The sequence below is a fragment of the Pleurodeles waltl genome, chromosome 11 (assembly GCF_031143425.1).
Source record: "Pleurodeles waltl isolate 20211129_DDA chromosome 11, aPleWal1.hap1.20221129, whole genome shotgun sequence".
NCBI classification, from domain to species: domain Eukaryota; kingdom Metazoa; phylum Chordata; class Amphibia; order Caudata; family Salamandridae; genus Pleurodeles; species Pleurodeles waltl.
In genome coordinates, this window is record NC_090450.1 from 68,567,848 (window position 1) to 68,587,944 (window position 20,097).

At 44.1% G+C, this 20,097-nt stretch overlaps 1 protein-coding gene across 5 annotated transcripts in view; it reads right to left on the minus strand.

Annotated features, from left to right (window-relative positions):
- Nucleotides 1-20,097, minus strand: part of GNB4 (G protein subunit beta 4) — a 541,779-nt gene that overhangs the window by 241,327 nt on the left and 280,355 nt on the right. For all 5 annotated transcript variants that reach the window (XM_069213078.1, XM_069213079.1, XM_069213077.1 and 2 more), the window contains one exon: nt 9,103-9,166. In XM_069213078.1, the coding sequence (XP_069069179.1) occupies nt 9,103-9,166 (64 nt within the window). The remainder of the gene's footprint in view (nt 1-9,102; nt 9,167-20,097) is intronic.

Genomic DNA, 20,097 nt, shown 5'->3' on the forward strand with positions numbered 1-20,097 from the left:
CGAACCCAGGGGCTGGTCGCTGATTACTTTTTTTCAGGTGGAACCATGGCTTGACAGCAGTGATGCACCCAAGACCTTGCTTGATTTTTTAAAAGTGGGTGTAGTGGCAGGTGTACTCACATACTGCGCCGCTGTGATTGGCTGGCTGGCGTCTTCTGATCCTTGTTCGGAGTCGGAATCTGGGATCGAAACAGCTGTCTGTGCCTGCTCCTCGTCTAAAGTGTCGGTGGACTCTGTATGTTTCGACGCCATCCTGAGTGTTATTGCCCTTCGATCACGTAGTGTTTTCTTCGATCGAAACGAGTGGCAACCTTCACAATCTTCCTCATGATGTTCAGGAGAAAGGCAGATTACAGACCAGGTGCTGGTCAGTATAAGGGAATTTAGCGTGGCACCGAGGACAGAATCGGAATGGAGTCCGATCCATCAGGCTATGGCGCAGTAGGCCTGAACAGGCCTAAGAAGGGCGCAAGCGCCCAAAAAGCGTTTTCTTGATCCCGACGGTACTATCTGATTGATTGCAGAAGTAAACGCATTCGGAATCAATACAGACGGTATGAGAAAAGGTAATATAAAGTTTCCGAATCGAAAGTCTTGGAGCAAGAGGGAACACATCCGAACCCGACGGCGGAAAGAAAACAATCTAACAAAGGAGGCGATGCCCATGCACACTATCACCGAGAGGAGGAGTAACTTGATCCCGTGACTCGAAAAAAGACTTCTTCGGAGAAAAACAACTTGTAGCACTCTGAGCCCAACACTAGATGGCGAGATATGCACAGCATGTGTATCTGCAGCTACACATGCCATCGAACATATGAATATTGAGGTTGCCAGTAGGTAGTTCTAGTTACGACCTAGTTTCAATATGAAGAGCGTTTTTTGTTTTGCCAATACCTTTGAACAGCTTGACTTATCTTCACAAAATTTTAGAAACTAATACAGTCGGCTCAGGTGCTGTCTTGAAAGTTTCAGGGTGATCCATCAAGCGGGGGGCAGAGAATAAGGGGGGTGTCTCCAAACACGTTTTCTCCATTTATTTTTTACACAGGATCTTTATAAACACCTACAGCCCAAACTGCTGAACGGATTTAACACCACATTTGGCAGGAAGCTAGATATTGGTACGCCAATTGTGCTTTCTGTTATTTGGTGTATATCCGTTCAGTAGTGTTGAGATATTAAAAGTAAAAAAAATACATACGGACGCAGATCCTCCGCAGATCCAACTGTCCCTGTGCTGATATATGATTGGATGCCAAGACTTCAAGGACTGGCAGCCATTTTGGGACTCATCTTTAGCAGAGTCCCACAAAATAAGATTAAATAAAAAGAAAAGGGGTCAGGGTAGGGACACCCTGAGCACGTAGTCTTGGTGCAGGGGTCTCTCAAGGGACCCTGCCTGGGTTAAAAAGAAATTCTTAAAAAAAAAAAAAAAGTCTGACAAAAATCTGCAGATGGATTCGCACAATTTTGCTAAGGTTTTAAAAAAAATTAAATAAAAATAAACTGCAGTCTCCTGTGCTTTTCCTTTACACTTCCCCCAGTGGGCCAGGTCTCAGGAGCATTAGGAGGGGTATGGGGGGTGAAAAAAAGGAGGGGGCACCTGGGGTCCCCATCCTATGGCTCATGGTAGCCCCGGGGACCACCACCACTCTGGAGTTAAGATAAAAAAATGAAAAGGGGGTGGGGGGACATGCTAAAATAATGCGGCGGGCACGGTTTGCCCTTCCGCAGCCCAGCGGACCGCCACCTCCCCAGGGAAAAACATTTGCAAGAAAAGTGTAACACTTAACTTTATCTTTAAAAAAACTATTTTTTTAGCATAGTTCAGCATTCTATCACTATACAAATACCAGAACCTAAATTATGTTCCTCTATTTAGTAGAGTGTAGGAAAATGGCTCCCTGTTGCAGTTACCCCCCACTTTTTACCTGATATTGATGCTGACTTGACTGAGAAGTATGCTGGGACCCTGCTAACCAGGCCCCAGCACCAGTGTTCTTTCACCTAAAATGTATCATAGTTTCCACAATTGGCACAACCCTGCCACACAGATAAGTCCATTGTAAAAGTAGCCAGTGGTACCAAGGGCCCTGTAACCAGGTAAGGTACCTAAGGGCTGCAGCATATGTTGTGCCACCCTAGAGGACCCCTCACCTAACACCTGCACACTGCCATTGTAGATTGTGTGTGTTGGTGGGGAGAAAAAGGCAAAGTCGACATGGCATCCCCCTCAGGATGCCATGCCTACAAAATACTGCTTGTGGCATAGGTAAGTCACTTATCTAGCAGGCCTTACAGCCCTAAGGCAGGGTGCACTATACCACAGGTGAGGGCATAGCTGCATGAGCAATATGGCCCTACAGTGTCTAAGTCTATTCTTACAAATCAAAAGAGGGGGGGAGGGACTGGGAGGTTTTACTGGTCCAGTGTACAGTCTCCCACTGTAAGTGATATAAACAAAAGGTACACTGTTCCAAACTATACTAACATTCCAGGAGACCTGATGTCTCAGGAACAAGAACCCTCAAGCATCACATTGGATGACTGGCATCATCATCGGGAATGCTCCATGCCAGGCCGGTGCTGCAACCCCTGACGGGCTCCCTGGACGGGGGCTCTTAACCGTATTAAATTTATAATAGCTAGTCGGTTTTAGTTATGAAGGCACAAGTGCCTGCATTCAGGCACCAGCACATTGTAAGTACAGTGTAGCCATATTTAATCAAAAACAAACTCCACAGCTCCATAATGGCTACACTGAATACTGGGAATTTTGGTATCAAACTTCTTAGAATAATAAACCCACACTGATGCCAGTGTTGGATTTATTCAAAAATGCACACAGAGGGCATCTTAGAGATGCCCCCTGTATTTTACCCAATCCTTCAGTGCAAGACTGACTGGTCTGTGCCAGCCTGCTGCTGAGAGACTAGTTTCTGACCCCCTGGGGTGAGAGCCTTTGTGCTCTCTGAGGCCAGAAACAAAGCCTGCACTGGGTGGAGATGCTTTACCCTCCCACCCCTTGCAGGAACTGTAACACCTAGCAGTGAGCCTCAAAGGCTCAAGCTTCGTGTTACAATGTGTCAGGGCACTCCAGCTAGTGGAGATGCCCGCCCCCTGGACAAAGCCCCCACTTTTGGCGGCAAGTTCAGGGGAGATAATGAGAAAAACAAGGAGTCCCCCACCAGTCAGGACAGCCCCTAAAGTGTCCTGAGCTGAGGTGAACCCTGCCTTTAGAATTCCTCCATCTTGATTTTGGAGGATTCCCCCAATAGGAATAGGGATGTGCCCCCCTCCCCGCAGGGAGGAGGCACAAGGAGGGTGTAGCCACCCTCTAAGGACAGTAGCCATTGGCTACTGCCCTCCCAGACCTAAACACACCCCTAAATTCAGTATTTAGGGGCTCCCCAGATCCTAGGAAACTAGATTCCCGCAACCTGAAGAAAGAAGAAGGACTGCTGACCTACAAGCCTGCAGAGAAGGAGGTAGACGACATTCCCTACCGGCCTGTCTCCAACTTCGAAAACCTGCTCCAGCGACGCATATGACAGGGACCAGCAACCTCTGAAGCTTCAGAAGACTGCCCTGGACTACAGGAACAAGAAACTCCTGTGAACAGCGGCCCTGTTCAAAACCAGCTACTTCTTTGCAACAAAGAAGCAATTTCCAAGGACTTCACGTTTCCCGCCGGAAGCGTGAGACTCTACATTCTGCACCCGATGCCCCCGGCTCGACCTGCAGATAACCAACACCTCAGGGAGGATTCCCTGCCGACTGCGAGCCCGTGAGTAACCACAGACGACCCCCCTGAGCCCCTACAGCGACGCCTGCAGAGAGAATCCAGAGGCTCCCCCTGACCGCGACTGCCTATAACAAGGGACCCGACGCCTGGAACCAACACTGCACCCGCAGCCCCTGGACCTGAAGGAACCGAACTTCAACGCAGGAGTGACCCCCAGGCGACCCTCTGCCTTGCCCAGGTGGTGGCTGTCCCCCCCCCCCGTGCCTGCCTGCACTGTCAGAGTGACCCCCGGGTCCCTCCATTGAAACCTATAGAGAACCCGACGCCTGCTTTGCACACTGCACCCGTCTGCCCCTTTGCCGCTGAGGGTGTGTTTTGTGTGCCTGCGTGTGTCCCCCCTCTCCCCCCAGTGCTCTACAAAACCCCCCTGGTCTGCCCCGAGGACGCAGGTACTTACCCTGCTGGCAGACTGGAACCGGAGCACCCCTGTTCCCCATAGGCGCCTATGTGTTTTGGGCACCTCTTTGACCTCTGCACCTGACTGGCCCCGAGCTGCTGATGTGGTAACTTTGGGGTTGCCTTGAACCCCCAAAAGTGGGCTGCCTATGCCCCAGGACTGATACTTGTAAGTGTTTTACTTACCTCCTAATCTAACCTTTACTTACCTCCCTCAGGAACTGTTGATTTTTGCACTGTGTCCACTTTAAAAATAGCTTATTGCCATTTTTACAAAGACTGTACATGATATTGTTTTCATTCAAAGTTCCTAAAGTATTTAAGTGAAGTACCTTACATTTAAAGTATTAACTGTAAATCTGGAACCTGTGAAATAGTATATACAGAGCCAACTTCCTACATAGAGTAACAGCAAGCATTGCTTCAGAAATAATACAACCTGCGTAAGTGAGGGTGATGTACCACAGATTTCACCCACAAAAAGCAATGTTTTGTGAATACAGTTCAAGATGTGTGATCCCAATGCAAGAAATAAATATACAAGGAAAAACGAGTTACATACCTGTAATTATGGTTTTGCAGCTTGAAATTCTTCTAGATTCACCGTTTGCACAATTCCACTACTTGGTTTGGTTTGGGAATGTTTACTCTGGTTAAAAAAAAAATGGATAGTGAGTAGGGCTGAACATAGGCACTGCCCTTGTATGACATTAATTGCAATTCCGCAATGCCCCTAAGTGAGCCCACCATGTTACTTTTTTTTTCTCTCTCCAAAATCCTCCTCCCAAAGCAAAGTGGGAGGGTGTGTATCAATCTAGAAGAGGTTTATGCAACTAAACCACAATTACTGGTAAGTAACTGGTTTATTTGCAACATGAAATTTGTTCTAAATGACCATGTTTAGCACAGATTTCTTAGCAGTTATGACCCCCTTCGTGAGGTCATTATAGGAGGGAGTGGAAGCAAAATGGTTTTTCAATACTGTTTAACCTACTGCTACTTTCTTCCTTGAGTCTAAATGCATGCAGTAGTGTTTAGTAAAGGTATGTTCATAAGCACATGTATTTGTTTTGTCATCACCTGCAAGGATACATTTGCTACAAAGGCATTGTAGTCCCTTTAATTCTGGTTAAGTGGGCTCTTGGTTTGTCGTTTAAACGCTCATTGTTCAGTGAACAGCACCTCTCTATGATTTGAACAATCCATCTAGCAAAAGTGTTTTGTCGCTGGTGTTCCTAGGGCTTGTGTAGAATGCCCTACAAAGAACTTAACTGTTTCCTGCTGCCTATGGTGGCTATTACATGACCGCTCTTCTCACATCTATAGTTTGTAGTGCTCTTTTAGCTACATTTAACAGCTTCTGGAAAAAGGGCAGAAGCATGAACATTTTATTAACATGAAAAGCTGCTATGACTTTTGGTACACGTTTTGGGTGCGTTCTCATGACCACCTTGTCTTTGTGTACAGAAATAAAGGGTTCCTGCACGGAAGCTTCCTCACTTTTCTCAGGTATACGACAGCTACTAGGAAAACGGTCTTTAACATGTGATGTTTCTGTGTAGCTTTGTGCATGCATTTAAAAGATTCTTTCATTACCCTTATTAGAACTAAATACATGTCCCACTGCAGAGTAGGTGGTTTTCTTGCAGGGAACAGTTTTATAGCCTCCTCTGTGAATCTCTTAATTAGATGGAACGTGAAAACTTTCTTTATGTGTAATACCTATAAATAGACTACAACCACAGACTAACACATCCTTAGAGAACCACTGAATAATTTACATATAGATAGATGTTTGAGGTATCAGTCTAGGACAGCTTCAATGAGCAAACCATCTAGGAACGTTTCATCCTTACACCATGCAAACTATCTTTTCCACTTTAATGAATAGTATTTTAAAGTGAAAGGTGTCCTTGTTTCTTTAATAGTTTTCGATGTTGTTTTTTGCTTTAAGTGCAAATGCTGAAACTGCTATTTCAGAAGCCATGCCATTAACTGTAGATCTCCCAGGTTTGGGTGAAATACCTTTCCCTGCATGTTGGTCACGGTGCCCTTGTGTAAAGGTATTCTGATGTTTTGTTGGTTTGACAGCTAAGAGAACCAAGGCTGTTGTGGTCATCTTGGTGCTCCTAGGATAACTGTCCTGTTGAACACTTTGATTCTTTCCAAAACTGTTGGAATTAGCGGTACTACAGGGTAAGCGTATGCAAATATTCCATACCAAATTAAAACCAAGCATTATCCAGAGGCTGTGGGTGGTAATATCTGGACACGAAGGACTGTCAATTTCTATTTTCTCATTTGCAAATATGCCCACCTGAGGTTGATCCTAATTGTTGGAAGTGTGTGTCTACTATAGTTTTAGTTCCCAATTGGGCAGGATGTTTTTCTGCTTAGTTCACCTGCTTCTGTGTTGTCTATCACTGCACATGATTTGCTATTAAGCGAGATGTTGTTTGTGATCTCCTATTTCCAGATGGTCTGAGCGAACTGGGAAGGACAATGTGCTTCTCGCTTGCTGAGGTAGAACTGGACTGTTATGTTGTCTACTAGTATTTGAACTGCTTTGTGCTGAATTTGCTTTTGAAAAGCATTCTGCTGTAGGAATATGGTTTTCCGTTCCACATAATTTATGTGTTTGACAGTATCCTGGGCTGACAACATGCCCCTTACCGTGAGTGTACCTACATATGCCCCACCCTATGTGTGAGCCATCTGTTATGATAGCTTGTAGTACGGCTGTTGTGAATGGTGTTTTATTCAACATGTTTGATGCATCTCACCAGATCATTCCTTTGCTGACCTTATTTGGTAAAACCACTAGATAATCCCAACCCCTCCTTGTTTAAGAACCAATGACTGGTTGACTTCACCCAGTTTATGGTGATCCTGTGTGATAGTGTGATTTTGTTGGCACCGGTAGTAGCTGTTGTGCATGGCACTTTTTCTTAGTGTATGTTTCTGCTGTTACTACGGTAAGGGTTTTTGTCAATACCCTGCGCACAGATTTCATGCCAAATAGCAACACTTCGAGCTGGATAAGTACTTCCAACATCCTAAACCTTGGGTACCGTCTGTGTAAGTGGTGCATAGGTAGTGTGGAAGTAGCTATCTTGGAGATCTACTGTTGTCAAGTAGTTCCCCCTTCCTGTAATAGATAATATCCAGCAATGTTGGCACTTGTAATCTGTGTGTTTAAGCACCTGTTTACGGATCTTCGATCTAGAAAAGGTCTCACAGTGCTGTCATGCTTGGGGACTAGAAAGTAGACAGAATATATGCCTGTGTTTCTTTCCTTCAGTAGGACCTTTTCTATTGCATCTTTTAGTAGCAGTTGCTGTACTTCTGCTTGCAGGATCTTCAACTGGACCTTTTTTGTACCTCTGAAGCTCTGGTGGTTTGTATGTTGGTATGTGTACAAAGGCTCTACAATGGCCCTGCTTTACAATACTTACAACCCACCTGGCCATGGTGAAGGACACCCATTAGTGTATGAAGTCCCTTAATCTCTCCGCCACAGGGGTTTTGTGTTCAAGGGGTGGGAGAGCTATGAAGGGAGATAGATGCAAATCATTTTGAGAAGCTAGATGCAGATCCCCTGGAGTTTCAGCCCTGTGGTTTTGCTTTTCCGCTAACAAAGTGTTTTTGTAGGGATTGTTATTGTTGCCACTGTGAAATCATAGAGACCCAACTACCTCTCAAGTGTCTTTGGGTCTGTGGGCCAGAAAAATGCCTCCCTTGACCTGTTCTGCCTGCAGTCAATAATCTTTTAAAGATGGTCTATATGTCTGTAAAGCCCCATGGCCTTTGCCCTTTCATTTGCTTTCTTCATAGCCTCTAGAGAGCGGTCTATCTTTGGGCCAAAGAAGTGTCCTCCTCCAAGTGGCCTATCAATGATATTCAACAGGACTTCTATTGTACAATCGGAGATATACTCAGCCATGCATGCCTTCAATGCATTGTGCTTGTTGCCAGCTAACGCTTTTCAGATCTCCCTCTTCAACCTCGATTGCCTTCCATAATCAAGGCAATGCCCTCCAACACCTCTATCCTGGTATACCTCTCTCGTACAGATGGATGGGGTTATCCCGAGGTCCTTCGACTGACTTCTTGTGCTTCGAGGGCTTAGCCACCTTCTGGTGGGCACTCGTATTGCAAAAATGTTTCTGGATCCAGCTGACGTCTGGGGAATATTCAAAAGTTGAGGAATCTGCAGCAACAAGTCTCCAACCAAAAGTGAACATGAAAAACAATCTTCCAAAGTATGATCTCTAAGAAGGTAAAACATACAGACTTGGTGTTTGTCAGGGAGGACGCATATAAAGACTGTGCTCATGCTCTAAAATAAGGGTTTCCAGGTGGACTATTTATCGTTCTCAACCATATACATCAAAGCACTTGTGACAAAACCTGCCTCGAGCTTCGATCTAAACAATCTTGCTCAACCACTTTCGGTGGTACCCTTGAGAAATTGTTTACCACCTTCAATGGAAATCAGGATCTCAAATGATGCACCTCCGAAACACAACAGCAAAAACAAATTATCTAACAGTCAACGTCATACAAGTGCTGCGCCTATATTGACCACAAGCATTATCGCAAGAACTTTTACTCAGCAAGACACTTCCGAATCCAACCTCTAGATGGGGGAATTGTGCGAAGAATGTGGATCTAGAAGAGATTTCATGTGTGAAAGGCACAGCTTGAGATCGCCATGAAAGGGCAACAGATGTGCAAATGCAAGAATTGCAGACAAACTAGAATGTCTGATCTATATTATATTGGATAAAGGATGTTTCAATCGAAAAAAATAGTTAAGTAGCAATAAAACTTTAGAAGTATTTGAAATTAAATATTATTATACCTGCTTTCAGTTAGATTATTTCTGTAAACGTTACCTTATTAGTTGTATAGCTATCCCAAATAATTAGTTTTCCATCTTGGGATGCACTCACTAGTAGCCTAAAGAGAATAAAAACAAAACAATGTTAGTTCACGAAGGAGCATGTTGTGTGAAATTATCGAACATGACCACAAAAATATCATGAAATGAACCCTGAAAACTTTCAAAGAATATTTATGATTAGCAAATAAAGTCTGTAATACAATCTTTATTTTTTCATATTAATATCAGCATGGATATATTGTCAAGCTTTAAACATTGTTTGAAGAATTAACACATTTATAGGACATCTCCCAATAAAAACAACTTGGGGCAACTGAATCCGAAACATCACCGGTCCCCCGCGAATTACTCTGCATGAGGATTAGGAAAGCAAGGAGGAAGCACAATAGAGAAAATAAAGACAAGGGACCAGGGTTCTGTGGTAGCCAGTATGGTCGCTATTTCAGCCACAAACATTCCTTAATTACCATTTGATTTAGGTGGCACATTTTGCACTCTCAAAGGCTGAAACTATGTATTTGTATTCATTTACATAGAAGACATTAATGCACAACACATCACAAACGCATTAAGGTACTTGGTTATATATTAAGTAGCAATTCGTTTTTTAGGTTAATAATTTGCTACATTTTAAACAAGTCGTCAGATAACAAAAACAGTACACAAATCAATTGTTTTTAAGAGAAATTTGTAAAAAATATAAATACACAAAGTGTGTAATGAACATAATACTTTAATCTGATCCTTTAATTTGCAATAGCAAAATACACAGACTTGGGGGCCACGTCTGAGTGCTTTGCTGTAGTAATGACCTGCAATCTTATTAAAAAATAAGATTTGTATTTTAGGGCTTAGGTCTTTCAGAAATAAAAATTTAAAAAAACGAAAGGTTCATCAAATATGGGGAAAATTCCTTTAACCCGTTGGCAGCCAAGGATGTAACGGTTACGTCCTTGGCTGCGGTGCTGAGGCACCAAGGACGTAACTTTTACATCCTGGAACCGGCTCACGGGGAGCGCTAGCGCTCCCCCTTTGAAGCTCGCCTCGGAGCCCCCACAGCAGGGATGGGAAGGGGAATCAATTCCCCTTCCACCCCTGAGGTGGCAAAACATTTTCATTTTGTTATATGTGGGGAGCGATCCCTTAGGCAAGGGAGCAGATCGGCCTATTTTTATTATTATTATTTTTTATATTATTGAATGAGGGGAGTGCCAAAATATTTTTAAGCCTTTTCTGCCTTCACTTAGGCAAGGGTCGCTCCCCTGGGGGGCAAAATTGTATTTAGGCCATGGGCCTATTTTTGTTAGGCCAATCTGCCCCAAAGGGGGGCAGAAACCATTGGACACCAGGGATTGGTGTGTTTTTATGTGTGTGTTTTGTTGGAGGGGTGGGGGAGGGGGGGGGGGGGGTGGGGGGAGAGGAAGCCCCTTGGGCAAGGGTCGTTCCCCCAAGGGGACACATTCCTGTTGGCCATATCGGCCCCCCATGGGGGCAGATCAGCCGATTTTTGGAAGGCCCATCAAAAGCCCACCAGAGACCGGGGAAGATTTTTTTCTTCCCCAAAATAAGAGGGTGGGGGTATGGTCATACCCCCACCCCAAATAAATGGGGCCAAAGTTGTTCTGCCCACCATTGGGCAGATAGGGCAATTACCCCTGATCCACACCCTATGGGGGGAGGGGGGTGGGGGGCAGAACGTATACTAGATGTCAGGGAATTTAAACAAAAAATACTGGGGTGGTTGCTACCAACCAGTATGGGCATGGTTATGCCCGCACCCCAACTGAAGGGACTAACAGTCTTTCAGCTCTCCCCCCAGCACACTAAAACATCTTATCTCTCAGCAAGCAAGAAGACATTTGATTATTTATGGTTTTGGTTTTACATTTGGGCCATGAGAGCTTGGCGAACTCTCAAAATCGTCCCACTTGGAATGGAGAGGACTGCACTTATTGGACTTTGGGTCGCTGCCATGTAGAAAAATCCACAAGATCTAGACAAATCTGAAAAGTAAACATCTGGGTGGATCCAGGGTGGTGTGCTTCACATGCACCTGCACCATTTTCTTACCCACAATGCCCTGCAAACCTCCAACTTTGTTGGAAATCACTCATTTGTTACCATTTTTGTGATGGAACCTTCTGGAATCTGCAGGAATCCACAAAATTCCTACCACGCAGCATTGCCTCATCTATACCGATAAAAATTCTGCCACACTTGTCAGCCTAAAATTTTTTTTTTTTTTTTCAACTGCCCTTTTGGACCCGCTTTGGTTCTCCCTCAGTTTCGACATGTTTTTGGCTGTTCCCTGTCACAGGCACTTGGCCCACCTACACAAGTGAGGTATCAATTTAACCGGGAGACTGAGGGGAACGTTGGGTGGTAGGAAATGTGTTCCGGTGCGGTGATGACACTCAAAAATGTGGAGAAAATGTGTTTTTGTTTTTAGCTAAATTTGAGCTTAGCTGAGGATTCTGGGTAAGAAAACACTGGGGGATCCACAGAAATCAAACCTCCCTAGACTCCCTCGGGTGTCTAGTTTAAAAAAATGCACAGGTTTGCTAGGTTTCCCTAGGTGCTGGCTGAGCTAGAGGCCAAAATCCACAACTTGGTACTTTGCAAAATACAGCTCTGTTTTCTTTGGGAAAATGTGATGTGTCAATGTTGTGTTTTGGGGCATTTCCTGTCACGGGCGCTAGTCCTACTCACACAAGTGAGGTACCATTTTTATCGGGAGACTTTGGGGAATACATGGGGAAGGAAATTTGTGGCTCCTCCCAGATTCCAGAACTTTCTGTCACCAAAATGTGAGGAAAAAGTGTTTTTTTGCCAAATTTTTAGGTTTACAAAGGATTCTGGGTAACATAACTTGTGAGAGCCCCACAAGTCACACCATCCTGGATTCCCCTAGATGTCTAGTTTTAAAAAAATGCACAGGTTTGGTAGGTTTCCCAAGGTGGCAGCTGAGCTAGAGGCCAAAATCTACAGCTAGGGACTTTGCAAAAAACACGTCAGATTTCAATGTAAAAATGTGATGTGTCCATGTTGCGTTTCCTGTCGCGAGCATTAGGCCTAACCATGCAAGTGAGGTACCATTTTTATCAGGAGATTTGGGGGAAAACAGATTAGCAAATCAAGTGTTATTGCCCATTGTCTTTCTCCACATTTTTGTCTTCCAAAAATAAGACTGTGCAAAAAGGAAGTCTATTTGAAAATGCCCTGTAATTCACATGCTAGTATGGGCACCCCGGAATTCAGAGAAGTGCAAATAACCACTGATTCTCAACACCTTATCCTGTTCCCATTTTGGAAATACAAATGTTTTCTTGATACCTATTTTTCACTCTTTATATTACAGCAAATTAATTGCTGTATACCAAAATTGTGTTGAAAAATTGGGTTTTCTGATTAAAGTCTGCCTATTCCTGAAAGCTGGGAAGATGGTGATTTTAGTACCGCAAACCCTTTGTTGATGCCATTTTCAGGGAAAAACCACAAGCCTTCTTCTGCAGCCCATTTTTCCCATTTTGTGTAAAAAATTTAAAAAATGATTTGTTTGCGGTATTTTGGCTAATTTCTTGATCCCCTTCGGGGGAACCCACAAAGTTTGGGTACCTCTAGAATCCCTAGGATGTTGGAAAAAAATGGAAGCAAATTTGGCGTGGGTAGCTTATGTGGACAAACAGTTATGAGGGCCTAAGCGCAAACTGCCCCAAACAGCCAAAAAAAGGCTTGGCACCTGAGGGGGGAAAAGGCCTGGCAGCGAAGGGGTTAAAGTTTCCTTTAGTCTGGTTTTGTTAAAACTCCTTCACAACTTGGAGACCAGAAAATAAAGTCCTCTTGAAGTACCAGAGTGGTTTTAGCAATTTAAAGGGTGGTTGTGCATGTGCCTCTATGCACCATCACAGTGAATCCTGCACTAAAACATATCACTTTAGCATTTGTTTTCCCGTACAGGGTCATGCACGTGGGAGTTGATAGCTAGCCTGTTGTTTTCAAGGAGGAACAGAATCAGCCCAAGTATCATGAAAGGAAGTGTTTTGCCTTAATTTGTGTAGTCATTCTCACTTATCTGCTGTTGGGAAACATCTGAAATAATAAATAAAATATGCAGAGAAATCCAATTAGTAATAACACGTTCTATTATTCTGTGTTCCTGCAATACTCCAAATAAAAACGGTACAACACAAAACACAACCTGGAGACATCACATTTCACCCACTAAAATCTACGCTTTTTAAAAAATATATATATAATGTTCGTAACTGCAGAATTTGCCCTAGTTCAGCTGCCACCCGAGGAAACCTACCAGACCAAAGCATTTCTGAAAACTAGACACCAGCTCAGGCTGGTGTGACTTGTCTGGTTCTCACAAGGTTTTCTTACCCGGAAGCGTTTGCAAACGACAACCTTTCATTCAAAAACAGACATTTTCCTCACATTTCTGTGAGGGAAAGTTCCAGAATCTGAGGAAATCCATAATTTTCCACCTACCTATTAAGCCTTCTCACACATACCCAAATAAAAACAGTACCCAACTTATGTGCTTAGGACTAGCACCAGCGACAGCAAAAGGCTCAAACTGCAACATATAAAAGCCAAATTTTCACACTCAAAACTGACCCCCCCCCTTTTTTTTTTTTTTTAGGTTTCGTCTGTACACACATTAGTGCACTGCTTGCAAAATCTTTAGCTGATTTAAAAAAAAAAAAAAAAAAAAAAAAAAAAAACTTAAAAGGGGTATAGAACCAGCCTCTTACTTACCTGCTGACCTTACCATTGGATTACTTTGCCGCTCTGATTTACGTGTTTCTAATAGGCCAGCAAATCATATACATGTCACTTACTGATGTCTTCAACGTATTCTTGGCCAACCTTGCCGTCAAGTTGCCTCTGGACCAAGTACTCCTTCCGGTCACTTCCAATTAGACACTGGCCAGTGACCTTCCTCTGGCTACGACGCTGAAGATACTTCCTTTTTCTTTCTTCGCCGACGTCTTCTCGCTCTTCTTTCTTCGTTGCCGTCTTTTTTTCTTTCTTCATTGCCATTTTTTTCTGTCTACGTGCTGACTTCTTTCTTCGCGGTCTTCTTTCCCACATGCTGTCTTCTTTCTTCCTGCTTGCCATCTTCTGTCTTCACTGTCTTCTTTCCCGCAGTCTTCTGTATTATTTCTTGGCTGTCTTCTTTACTGCATGCAGTCGTCTGTCTTCTTTCTTCACCGTCTTCTTTCTTCTTTGCCGCATGCCCTCATGCCTATAGGTTTCGCCCATGTTTATTCTTTCTATCTAACTGGATTACAAATATTAGAAACATTTTATAATAATGCTTGTTTTAGATTTGATAAACCATTAACGGTTTATCAAATTTGAAACAAGCATTATTATAACAAATATTTTTGATTTCAATTATAAAGAAAAAATGAAGGCGAAAGCTATTGGCTTTGCCAATGCTCGCTGTAATTTGGTAGCTGAGGATTTTTGGGCTCTAGCTTAGCAGGAACTCAGGAAAACTTACCATTCCCAGACATTTCTGAAAAATAGACAGCTGGAGGAGTCCAAGGTGCTGTGCCTGGTGTGGATCCCACAATGTTTTTGCACCCAGAATGCCCTGCAATCCTCCAACACTGCCTAAAACTCACACATCTATCTTGCATTTCTGTAATGTAAACATTCAGAACAAGCTGGGATCCACAAATTTCCTATCAACTAGTGTTCCCCCACACATCCTGCTAAAAATGCTTCCCCTTTGTGTGACTAGGCCAAGGGACAGCAACAGAAATAAATCAAACCATGGACAATGTGATGGTGTCTATTTTTCAGAAATGTCGGGGTTAGGTGGATTTCAAGCAGGTGTGGCAGCGGAACCGAGCCCCCTAAAACTGTAGACATTCAGCATAAGGGGGTGTTGTCAGACATGTGCATCACACAACAGCCGCTGCTTCAGTGTCTGGTGTTTGGCCATGAATCCACGTCCATAGCGCCTAGTTGTGAGCGCTATATTAATGGCGGTCATGCTATAGCAAAAAGAGTTAACCGGAAAATGCAAGGGTTTGTGTATCAGAGGATTTTTAAATGAATCTATGATTTAACAGGCAGCCAAGGAGTCAGGCAGTAAATTGTTGTGTTCTTTGTAGCTTACTCAGTTGTGGCTGGGAGCTCCTCAAAGTCCTCTAAGACAGTCTGTGTGCAGGAGAGTGCCACTGTTATGACAAGTACAATTCAAACTTTAGACGGAATCAATGAGAGCTCCCTAAGTTCTGAAGAAGTCTGGATGGTGGGATGGAGAAGAGCCCAGGGAAATAGGAAAGATTGATGACATCCTTTCAGGGCATCTCAGTCCAATCTCAGTTTCTGCATCATTCATGTAGAGCCAACAATGGAGGAAATCATGCACTTACAATTCTTTAGGAAACCCAATGCATATGTCAGCTTTAATGGCATACATTTGGTAGCCATTCTTTTGACTGTTGATGACTGCTGCAAGTGGAGCCACATGGTTGCTGAAGAGAGCCAACAAAAGGGATGACTTTTGGTGCACACCACAGAGTGTGTGTATTTGATAGTAAGGGACAAAGTCAACTTATGTGTAAGGTTTCAAAACAACAATCTAAATCAGTAGAGTACAACATCCAGAAGAAATGTGGACTTCAAACAGAAAAGAAGTGTTGTGGCAAATGTGTTGAAGGCAGCAGAGAGGTCCAAGAGGATTGCTGCAGTTTTGACCAGTGTCACTTGCGGAAAAAAAAAAAAAAAAAGAGTTCTCTCAGTGTCCATTGAGACTGTTTCAGTTCTATGGCAAGGACTGGAGCCTTACTGAAAGTCAAGTGGTTGGTTGATTCCACAGAGACCACTGGGTCGATTTTGACAATGGTATGGAGGCAAGGGTGAGTGACAGGATTCTTAAGCAATGGCGCAACAAAAGCTTGCCTCAGTATTCTGTGGATAAATCCTGCTAACAGCAATGCATTATTAGTACTCATGAAGATTGGTGCTTTAGAAAAATTAGCAATAATATTTTTTGAGCTGAAAGATCTATATGGCTAGCAAGAGGTTTTAGTTGGTCAAGGATCTTTTTTTATGAAGTTTTCAAATATTACAAAAAAATGAATTCAGGCAGAAGCATGGATACATGGAAGCAATATGATTGTTGGTGTCCGATTTTTGGCTCTTTTTTGGCTATTTGATTTTTGGTGTGGGCAAGAGTATAGTTTCAAGTTAGCCTGGAGTTTGGGGATAGTTATTGAAGGACATGAGGTTCTCGAAGAGATGCTGTACTTGGGGGCAGGCTGAAGTTAGTGTTATCATTTGTTTGTATATTTGAAAGTTCTTATGAGCAGTGGTCCGCAGTAGTATGCAGTAAATGTCCTCAACATCTCCCTATCAGGATTCAGAACTAATCACCACAGAGGCCGCCCTGCTTGTCGCCACAGATGACATCCGCTCTCTCCTCGACCAAACAGCAGTCGTCATCCTACTAGAGCTAGTGGCCGACTTTGATACAGTGAACCTCCGCACCCTATGTGCCAGACTCCACACAAAAGGCATACGAGACAAGGCCCTTCGGTGGATACACTCCTTCCTGACAGGCAGAAGTCAGAGAGTCATACTCCCGCCACACTGTTCAAAACCTACAGAGATCAGCTTTAGGGTACCCCAAGGATCCTCGTTGAGTTCAGACTTTTCAACATCTACATGGCCCCACTCGCCCCCATTGTCGGAAACTACGGATTGAGCAGTGTCTCCTACGCCGATGACACTCAGCTGATCATCTCCTTGACTGAAAACCCCACAACGGCCAAAGAGAACTTCCAAGACAGGATGGAAGCAGTCACCATGTGGATGAAAGCGAGCTGCCTTAAGCTAAACTGACTGAGTTTCTAATCCTGGGACCCTCCTCCTCAGCCTGGGACAACTCCTGGTGGCCCTCAACACTTGGCAGCCCCAACAGCCCACGCACGCAACCTCAGCGTAATCGACTCAGCGCTCACCATGACAAAACAGGTCAACTCAGTCGCCTTCACCTGTTTTCACACCCTCAGACTCCTACAGAAAATCTTCAGATGGATCCCAAGTGACTGCGCAAAACCGTGACACACACCCTGATCACAAGCAGACCGGAATACGGCAACGCCCTCTATGTCGGAACCACCAAGAAGAACCTGAGCAAGCTACAATAAATCCAGAATGCCTTCCGTCAGACTCAGCATGAACATCCCTAGCCGAGAACACATCACAGGACACTTGAGAGATTTCCACCACCTCCCCGTCGAGATGAGGATCAACTTCAAACTCCTCGTACACACTTAGAGGGCCCTCCACAACCTTGGACCCACATACCTCAACCACAGCATCACCTTTTACTCCCTACCAGATCTCTCCACTCCTCCCAGCAGTTACTCGTCACCGTAACCCACACAAGGAAGACCTCAGCTGGAGGGAGATCGTTCTCCTAACTGGCGGCAAAATGCTGGAACACCTTACCTCTCTAACTCAGACAGTCACCATCTCTACCTCAATTCAGGAAGGATCTCAAAACCTGGCTCTTCGACAGAACCCTGAACACATACCCCACAGCGACTTGAGACCCCTATGGGTGAGTAGCACGCTCTAAACATATTGATTGATTGATAGTATGATTTAATGATACAAGACTAGAAGTAGGCTTTTTCCTCCGAGTCTCGCAGCATAAGGGTTCTTTTGACTTGTTATACGTGCAAAGCTCTTCTGCAACGGAGTCCAGGTGCAGGGGAACAAAACTGGGAGCTTCATGGTTTGATTAAGGTGGCAGGGTGACACTACCTTAGGGGGGAACTTAGGAATGACTCTCAGAACAACCCTGACCTGCATAAGTTGTATGAAGGGCTCTTTTAAAAAAGAATGCTTGCAGTTCACCAACATGTCCGAAATGTAACAGCCACCAAGAAGGCCACCTTCCAGGAAAGGAACTAAAGGAGTCACAAATGCAGAAACTCTAAGGGTGGCTCCATGAGCCTAGTGAGGATTACACTGAGATTTCATATGGAAGTAGAAGGCATTGAAGGAGTATAATGGTCATGAGACCCCCCATGAACACTTTGAGAACCAGAATTCTAAAGAAGGATGAGTGTTCCATATTCTGTATGTAGTCTGCAACTACAGGTACGTGCAAGCAAATGGAGGTGGAAGCTAAACCGTTTTTTTGTTGTTTTTTAAGTGCAAAGGATAACCAATTACCTCCTAGACAATAGGCTCTAGAAGGTCCAGGATATTGGAAATACAGTAGTGAAAGAACATATTCCATTTTGCAGCATAACAGACCTATGATGTGGGTAATGAGATTTCATTTAAAAAGGCAATAGAAGGTTGGGTTAAAATCCCACGTCCTTAGGTGCCCAAAATCACAATGATGAGCTGATCGGGATCTGTGGGCATGATGTGGCTTTGCCTCTGGATGACAGTCTGACCTGGGAAAGAGACTCTGATGAGAGCTGAAAGATGTCTCCAGGAGAGAAGAGTCCTAGGGCTGTCGGGCCCACATCAGAGCTATTAAAATTAACGTTTGTGATGTTTCCCACAACTTCCTCACCGAGTAGGTAAGGCGGAAATGATTAGGCAAACATCTCTTACCAATTTATGTCAGGGATGTCCCTTACTGATTATGCTTTCTTCCTCTACTTTATTAATCAGCAGCCGAACAATACATAAAACTACTATTACCATGAACACTTGGGAATCTGAGTACCAGAAGAACGAGTTACTTACCTTCGGTAGCGACTTTTCTGGTGGATACATTAGCTACCTGTGGATTCCTCACCTAATGAATACTCCCACGGCGCCAGCATTCGACGGAAATCTTCTTACGAGTCTCTGCACGTCGACGAGGACGTCACTCTAGCCCACGCAACGCCGTCTGACGTCATACAGGCAATAAGAAGTCCTCGACGACGTGCCGACGTCAGTACCAATCATTTTTTACGTGCATGAGAACAACCAGGCAATGCAATGAAAGAGCAAGGCAACATCCCATAACATTGTAAAAATACACAACATTGCATGAATAACTGTAAATCTTTTATATATATATAACTCTCTCTTTTTAAAATATATATACACATCAAGTATATACACAAAGATATATACATATATAAATATATTATATACAACATCTATTGCACCCTCGAAGACCAAGAGGAGCGTACTCAAGGATTACTTGGTAAGACCAGAAAGGCAACGGGGAGGCGGGTGGGACCGTGAGGAATCCACAGGTAGCTAATGTATCCACCAGAAAAGTCGTTACCAAAGGTAAGTAACTCGTTCTTCTGATGGATACAACTACCTGTGGATTCCTCACCTAATGAATAGAGTCCCAAAGCAGTACCACGCCCGGCGGTGGGTGCCTAAATGGTCAAACCAAGAAATCCTGCAGCACTGACCGTGCAAAATGGCCGTCCCTTCTAACCTCAGAATCCAAACAGTAATGTTTTGCAAAAGTGTGAAGGGACGACCAAGTTGCAGCCTTGCAGATGTCGACCACAGGAACACCTCTGGCCAAGGCCGAAGTGGCCGACTTAGCTCTGGTGGAATGAGCTCTAATGCCCTCAGGAGGATCCTTCTTTGCCAAAGAGTAACAGATTTTAATGCAAAGAACAACCCACCTGGATAGTGTTCTCTTGTGGACTGCCTTTCCTCTCCTCTTGCCCACGTATCCAATAAACAGCTGATCCTCCAGCCTGAAATCCTTTGTTCTATCAATAAAAAAGCTCAACGCCCTCTTTGGGTCCAGACGGTGCAGTCTTTCTTCCTCTTTGGAAGGATGAGGCGGAGGATAGAACGTGGACAAAGTAATTGCCTGAGCCAAATGGAAAGGTGAAACAACCTTCGGGAGGAAAGCAGCCTTGGTCCTCAACACCACCTTATCCCCATAAAAAGTTGTATAAGGGGGCTTTACTGATAAGGCCTGCAACTCACTTACTCTCCTTGCTGATGTTATAGCTATCAGGAAGACTGT